General features: G+C 57.5%; 1 protein-coding gene across 1 annotated transcript; it reads right to left on the bottom strand.

Moving 5' to 3' along the window:
- Positions 1 to 1,063: 1,063 nt before the first annotated feature.
- On the bottom strand, positions 1,064 to 7,590 carry VOLCADRAFT_82490 (uncharacterized protein; the record flags this gene model as incomplete). The annotated part of the gene is made up of 12 exons (XM_002953746.1): positions 7,091 to 7,590; positions 6,565 to 6,666; positions 6,189 to 6,250; positions 5,738 to 5,829; positions 5,172 to 5,299; positions 4,670 to 4,730; positions 4,174 to 4,277; positions 3,714 to 3,778; positions 3,120 to 3,290; positions 2,517 to 2,766; positions 1,866 to 1,944; positions 1,064 to 1,206 (listed from the first exon to the last, which is right to left on the bottom strand). The coding sequence occupies exons 1-12, from the start codon at positions 7,475 to 7,477 to the stop codon at positions 1,064 to 1,066; spliced, it is 1,644 nt and encodes a 547-aa protein (XP_002953792.1). The 5' UTR covers positions 7,478 to 7,590.
- Between the last annotated feature and the right edge of the window lie 280 nt (positions 7,591 to 7,870).

The following is a 7,870-nucleotide window of genomic DNA, read 5'->3' as shown; positions in this document are numbered from 1 at the left end:
TGCGGGCTGCTAGGGTTTAGGACGTGTATAGCAAGCTGTGGCGACGTGTAAACTGACGTGGAAGACGTTTGCTAATTTCCCGAGAGGGGATTGCTTGTTCTTGCTGTGGCCGAGGTCATTGACTGCTTCTGGTTCTTGGCATCAACGGCCTGCATTTTGCATGTTAAACAGGGTTAACCAGCCCCCACTCCGCCTACACTTCACGTATTTCTTAGCTTCTGCTGTACCTGATTTGAGCATCATAACTATTGGCAATTGCACTTATGCGGTCACTAGAAGCTTTGCAGTGATCAAACGAGATTATGTACATGCACGTAAGCGCCAAGTTATGTTACCGTTGGGCGCCTGCAGCGAAATGAAATGAATGCTGTGCTCCGCACCAGGCCAAACCCCCATCATCAGGGTTCGGCCCCACCGTGAGCCCCAAATGGTCGCCTGCGCCCGCATCCGTAACCCTGGCGCAGACAAGCCATCAGATGTGCTGATTGCGCATAACTGAGGTCAGGCTGCCGTCACGCCTCAACTAATGCTATGGCACGCATCTACCCCCTTCAATGTGAAAAAGCCGTCTACCTGCAACCTGCTTGCATTGTTGACGCACTATTAACAATAGCAGTTCCCTCAGATACCGTTGGCTTGTTTGCACTCCGTGCGCGGCCTAGCTACCCGCACCACGAACACAACCACCCTGCCACCGGCTCTCCATTTCATGCCCTCCGCGCTGACGCGCGTTACGCCCGCTTGCTACACCTGTGCACCGTCCTGAACGACAGTCACTGCCACAACACCACTGCAGCCGAGAAATACATGCAGCTCGTTTCGTCTCAATCCTGAATTTGCTGCGCTAGGTTTTGCAATGATACTGAACCCACAGCCCCCAGGCTATGCAACCACACACGACCCTTTCCAGCGGGACAAAGGAAAAGCACGCAAAACACGCGCACTCAGGAGCACTCGTGCGGTTAGCTGGTGCGGCATGCATGCAAAGCGCATCTCGCAACCCTATACCAGATGCCCAACCGTCCGCTTGCCCAGCCACGGGCCAGGCCGGGGGAACCCCTCTTTACAACTCTAGGGCGGTGGTAGTGCAGGACATGGCGTTGTAGATGAGCGTCCCAGCGATAGGCACAAACTGGCGGGTGACGAGCTTGATGGCCTCCTGCGCTGCCACGCCGCCCATGAAAGCAGCCACTACATGAAGCTCGGCTGGCGACAGCGGGATGAGGCAGGGCAAACCGGTTGAGCAGGGTAAGGACGGTGGACGAAGCTGGGATTTCGTGTGCGGAGATGGGTCTCTGGAACGAGGTCAGACAGAAAACTGAACATGCGTGGGCGTAGCGGGACAGCCTCCGAACTCCTTGCGGGTTTCCTAGGATGGCCATCTCATGCCGGAGGAATTTGCCTTCAGGGCAGTGGTGCGTACATTCCGGCGACCGGCACCGCGACGCAGTCCCCAGCGCACCCTCAGGTCCGCAACGGATGCGCCCGCGCGCACTCAGCAACTGCCAGCACAGCTATGATGCCTCCCAAAGCCTAAGCCCCCTCTATTATAGAGCCTCCGTCCCTCATGAACCCTTCCCCCCTTTCTCCAACCTATCCTGAAAAAAACAACTCCCCACAGTACCGCCGCCACCATCCCCCCGGCCTCCCGCGCTTCAGCCCGGGAAACACGACCATGACCATGTGGTTACGTCACGCGTTCTTTCTACATGGCTATGCGCCCTCCCTTCCCCACGGAAACAGCTCTAGGGTTCCTCGCGCTCCAATTCCCCACGTGCTATGCACCCACAGTTTTTGGTTATCTACTGGCCTACCCGTACCCGTCCCCCCTCTCCTGTGAGGCCTGTGAGGACATCAGTGCTCACCCGCTCCCGCGCGGCAGGTTTCCGCCAGTAGGTCCTCGCTGATGATCGCTGCGCCGCTGCCCGAGCTGCTGTCCGGGGACTTGGAACCTCCACCCAGGCCGACCTCAGCCAGCACCTGCGAGGGAGGGAACCAGGTCCACTCCGCTCCGTTTCGGAAACAAAAACACGTAGACACGCCGTGGTGCCTGGCTTGACACGTTTCGCTCGTGGCGCGCTTGGGAAGGAAACGCAAGGGCAGGGAGCGGAGGCCGCCTGGCGCTACTTGGCGGGTTCACAGCCAGGAGGTGGGTCCCGCAATAGCGGCTCGTGGAGACCCGGGTGAAGGTCTGAGACCCCATTTTGCATCTATGTCCTCTTCCACCTACGCCCTCCTCTCCTCCGTACCCAGACCCGACAGCTCCCGCAGCTGCGCCACGTGCAATACACACATGCAACACCAGTAAGTGTGTGCTGGCAGCAAAGTCACGGACGTGCAGGAAGCGTGAAAACCCTGGCTGGCTGCAGCGCTTCCGGGCCATTCTTTGCCACTCTACGAAGAAACAAGGCTAGCAAAGCTAAAAGGAAACGCAGCCTCGCCTGTTCTCCGCTCTCCTATGCTCCCTCATTACTAGCGGCGGACTGTGCCGTCTCCACCATGGCCGGTGTTCGCACCTGCATGGCCGCTTGTCGCAGCAGCGGCAGGTCATCCTGAGGGTCCGCGGTGGGTGCCCCTGGGTAGCGACCCGTCTGCGCGTGGAACCGGTCAGCCGCCCGCAGCAGCACGTACAGCGCCGCGTCTGAAGAGCCCGGAGGAAGGTCGCCGCAGAATCCGAGGCCGCCGCCGCCACCGGCGCTCAGCGCAGCAGCCAGCACACTGCCTCGTGCGGTTTCCGGGCCCGTCTCCTCAGCCAATGTGCGATACCTGCCGGACGATGGTCAGATGAGGTCCACCAAGCCATGATGCATGTTAGCGCGAACAGCATGAGGAAGCTGGCCGGTGGGAGTGACATGAGCGCTCGGTAAGGGCGACTGCGTGAGCCTACAGTGCAAAACGTTTTGTCATGGCCATAGCCAGAGGCCAGGTGGGGGGCCAGCGCTCTGCGTTGTAAGCGATAACGTTGTGATGCTCCGGGGTGTCGATCTTCCTTTGCCACCTTTTATCCACGACGGGACGGGGAGCCACGAGGGTATCCAATACACCAGCCACACACTGGGGGCGCCTCAGAAACCCTGAGCCGCTACCACTTTTCCATTTCCCCTTTCAGTCTAACCAACCTGACACAACGCAGGTGCCGTGCATGGCGGCAGTACAACCGGACGGTGTCGTGCGAAATGGAGTCCGCGGGTTGCCCAAGTCGGGCCAGCAGCTGCCGTACGTGAGCTTCCACTGCCGCCACGTCCCGCTCTGCCTTCTCCCTATACAGGTGCTGCACCCGAAGGTACATGCTACGAGGTTGGACGGCATTGCATTGCAGACATGGTAGGCAGCGTGGTGGTGAGAGAAACAGCAACGTGCAGGACTCGGCAATGCAGGGCGGCACTAGGGAAGGGCATGGAAGAGTTCGCTCCAATGGAGGAGAGAAAGGAGAGAGAAAGGGATGAAGCACATGGACACATTCGGCGCATGGGCTATGACGGAAAGGTCCGGCGCTCTAGATATCAAACGGATAATGCAACGACAGTATGCCCATGCATCTCTCTCTTTGATAATATTAAAACACCGACATAAAATGAGTCGCCTGCAAGGCGCAGCAAAAGGGCTACCTCTCCCCGCGGCACCCACAGCAACTTACCGCTTCCCACTGCTCTCCCCTCATCTCCCCTCACCACACCTCACCCCGCCACGCAAAGAGCCCTCAGGGCACTCACTCCGTTGTGGCGTGCATATCTGGAATGGAGCCCTCCAGGGGCAGAGTACCGGCACCCTCATCCTCCTGAGGGCACACGGGCCGACGCACCGACAACATGTCGACAGTGTTCAGCAAAATGGTCATGTAGGGGCGGTGTCGGCATCGGCGAGAGGTCTCCTTTCTTACAAGTCAAAGTTGCGCGGGTGGGTGGGAAGGGAGGGGCTATGGACAGCTTTCGAGTAGGCCTGCACCTGGTAATCGGGCATTGTCAGGGAGTTGGATGTGGTGGTGGTGATGGTGGTTGAGCTACTGCATGCTTTTCCATGGAGCGCAGCTGCTCATTCCCTTACCCAGAGGGATCCCTGAACGACAGAATCGGGCCAACATCTGGACTGCTACTCTCGCTACTCACCCACCCACCCCAAGGACCCACACACCAACAAAAGCTGCCGGTTCCAGCACCCCAAGGACCCACCCACCACGAACTCCTTGAGCGCCGCGACCATGACCCAGAACTCATCACTCCCGGGCCCAAGCCCTGCCCCGGCGGCCTCGTCGTCAAGGAGAGCCCGGACCTCTGAGGCTGCACAGCCGTGTAAGGAAGCGTTCCCAGGAGAAGGCGGATCAGCCTTTGATGTAACTAAATCACTTCCTACTATTCTCGCGAATCTAACGCAGGGTGTGAAGTGAAGGGGCATGGAAGGACGAAACCGTGGTATGAAGAAGACGGTAACGTGCGGAGGATGGGGAGCCCAAGGTCAAGTCTACAGCAACGGGACTCCGTTTGTTGCCGCGACAGCAGCACACAATAAATCGCTAAGTGGACACCGCGCTGTTCACAAGATGAAGAGGATGCGGACCGCGTGGACAAACTTATGGCGGCCACCGAGAAATGTTTACGTTCCCGACCCAATTATCCAGTGTTTGCAACTCTTTTATCTATCCAACAATATCGCGATACTGCATACGACTTACGAATTCGGTACGGGGTCGAGACATGGAAGGCCGCCTTCAACGCCTCGTCAAAGTTCTCTTCCTGCGCAGCAGGCCACCGTGCTATTTACCAGGCGCAGGATATATACCAGGCGCAGGATATATACCAGGCGCAGGATATATACCAGGCACAGACAGGTCGCAACTGCACGCATCCTGCGATGATGAAAACCGCACCACCATTGCTGCACCATGCATGTGCATACACCCCTACGCACCCTTCTTTCCGGCATCCCAACAACTCAACAAACAGTTAAAAACAAAAGTCCCCATCTTCACGCCTCCAGCTCTGCCCCCGGCCCACCTGCCGCCATATCTGCCCCAAACCCCTGGCCCTCCTGTTCCCCCTGAGTCCACTGTCCTCCTCGTGCACACACACTGTCCTGTTGTACCTGGGCCTCGCGAACTCGTGGGAGCTTACGCGACACCATCGTCGTCAAAACTCCCATGTCCAGCCAGACCCCTGCCGCACCTGCACGGGAACTCCATCTACGGTGCGCCGCATGGATGCCACCTGCGCCTTGAACGCAGACTTGTCGGCTGAGGACGTCCCCGGGAGCAGGCCCCCGTGCGCTGCCCGCCACCGCTCAGCCGCCTGTAGCAGTATAACAACTAGCAACAGCGCAAAGGAACAAAGCAGCAGCGCACGCGCGCACACCGAGGGAAAGATATAGTGGCGGCAGCGGTTGGCCAAGGAGCCTTCGGGCACAAGCCACCATGGCCAATGAGTCGACGCGCAGTGGCCAGCTAGCAAGCTACGGTCGTGCTAGAGAATCAGCCTCGATCACTGGATGACCGGTTGGACGGCGGCAGCGATCAGTTTACCATGCTTTTATGCCTGGGTAGCATGGACGCGCAATTCTGCCCCGTTAACCAGCCGCCCGGAAACGGGACCTCGTCGATATTTTGGCAGACAGAAACTCTTGCCTAAGTAAAACGCATGTGGACCGTTATTGCAGTGTGTGAGAAGTATGGGGCTTAGGTCTTGCGTGCCTGCGCGCATGCGCACGGGGGTATCCGCCGGAGAAGGGGCTTCGGGTACGGCCTTACCGTACGGCATGTGTGAATGGGCAATGTCATCGAGGGACGACAGGTCAAAGGAGCTGGCGAACTGCAACAGCTCCGGCCACGGCTGGTGCAACCTGAAGATAAGGGCGAGGGAATGTGTACGGAAGGTGACAAGCAAGACGGACCTCCATTCCATGGCCCCCCATGTGCTGCGAATTATGATCGTCATCATGTGTGCACATCCTTCGACCTCACACCGACACCACATCCAGGAATTGAACCGTGCATAGCTACTTAAGCCTAGATATTTACTTGTTTAGAGGAAAACAAAATCGTCCTCGAGGAAACCTTCCTTATCGCTTAGGAGATTAGGGTGCCTCCCCTTGCTTCTTCAAGTGCGTTCGCCAGGCCGTGTAAGACAGCTCTTTTCATTTCCATCAAGGGGAAACCCCTCGCGCCGCTAATCACCCTCCTCCAGCTTTCAGCAGCTCACCGTAGATCGTCGAGTTGTGAATCGGGTTTGGACTCCACTATGTGGTGCTCGGGGAGACTCGCCTGGGGATGAGCAGCACGCACGAGTAACGTCGAGTCTACGGGGCAAGCCGCTAACTGACAGAAACGAATCCAGTCCGTACACTGTACGGCCCAACGCCAACGGGTCGGATAAAGCCCGTTTCCATGCCGCCAAAGCTCTGTCACTTAGGTGCAGCTGGCAAGCTTTGCCCCATCCGAACTGCCTTGCGCCATTGCTGACATTGCTGACAGAGGCGCTTCCCCAAGCGTATGAACCGTGAACATGAACAATCAGCTGCCCAGGGTCTCTTGGCCCCATCGAATGATGCGGAAACCTGGCAACCGTGACAGCTCACCCGCAGGTACCCCACGAGGCCGTACGATCGTATGATCAGCAGCTTGGCGCGCCCTGTGGACCTGCAGATCTCGTCCAGCTTAACCATATCCTGCTCGCGCATCTGTGTCGGTGTGCAGCCAGCAGCGACGCAGGTCATCGCACAAACATCAGGGCTCTGATGGCACGAGCGTATGTAGGCACGTGGCATTTTAGTGGGACCCATAGGCAGCCAAACGTTGCGGGCGGACTGCTAGGAGCTACCCTGCACATTGGGGTCTATGCCAGACCACCTTGCGTGCTGACTCCCAATATCCAACCTCCGGTGTATAACTGTTTTTTATTACTACAACATAGCCAGCCACCTCGCTGGGGACGTATCAGACAGGCTGTCGGGTAAAAGGCATCGTCCTCTGTCCTTAGGACTCGACGGGAGGGGGGGGATCAGTGTCAAGCCGTATCGCATGGGCCTCGGCATGACGTTTTAAGGTGGCTTCTTTCATGGTAAGGGAAACCATTTGCTGCGCAGATGCTCTACCCTTGGCTACCTGTGTCGCGATGACAAGGTCGAAGCTGTGGAAGAACTGTGGGTTGTCAGTGATAAGCACTTCCGGCACCTCCTCCACATAGCTCCCCGATACGCTCTCATTTAGCTCTTGCAAAAGTTCGGTCACCACTTTTGCGCGTGGCTCGCCCTGGCTAGATGCGCTAACCAGGAAATTGTTGCCCAAGTCGCGCGCCTCAACCTTCTCCCCGTCAACAATTGTGAATGAAGCAATACCTCCAAGAACAAGATTTTTTAATGTCTCCGAGCCTGTGGGGCCGCATTTGAGCAAGCAGATGGAACAGCTTTCCAAACGCTGCTGCCCATGCGTGCCCCATATGCGCAACTGGCGATCATAACGTTTTGCTTTCGGATCAGGAACTGGTGCCATGGTCCTGTGGCGCAAGGTGCGCAGCTATGCAAATTATATTTTAACGGTTCTGCGGAGAACTCAGGATGCCCATGGCCAATGTCACGGCAGATGGCCCAAAGTCCTGTACCGTTTGTGCGCAGTAAAATCATCTTTCTTGCTGGCTTCGAGTTCCAGCTTCATAGGTCTGTACGACACTCCCAAAACCGGACGCGCCCATGCTCCCATGTATCGGTTCGCATGTATCGGCACCTGTGTGTTTGCAGAGTGGCGCAGTGTCCACTTTCCGCACTGACTGCATGGTACAAGTTTGTATGGCACTCATCACTGTTTGTAGGCGGCCTTTCCTGTTTCCCCCCTATCGTTACGTATGGGCTCCGACGACAGAAGGACAACCAGTCCATAGTCGGATGG

This window comes from Volvox carteri (genome assembly GCF_000143455.1).
Source record: "Volvox carteri f. nagariensis unplaced genomic scaffold VOLCAscaffold_38, whole genome shotgun sequence".
Classification (NCBI taxonomy): Eukaryota; Viridiplantae; Chlorophyta; class Chlorophyceae; order Chlamydomonadales; family Volvocaceae; genus Volvox; species Volvox carteri.
Note: the sequence above shows the minus strand (reverse complement) of the source record. Positions and strands in the feature narration are given on the sequence as shown.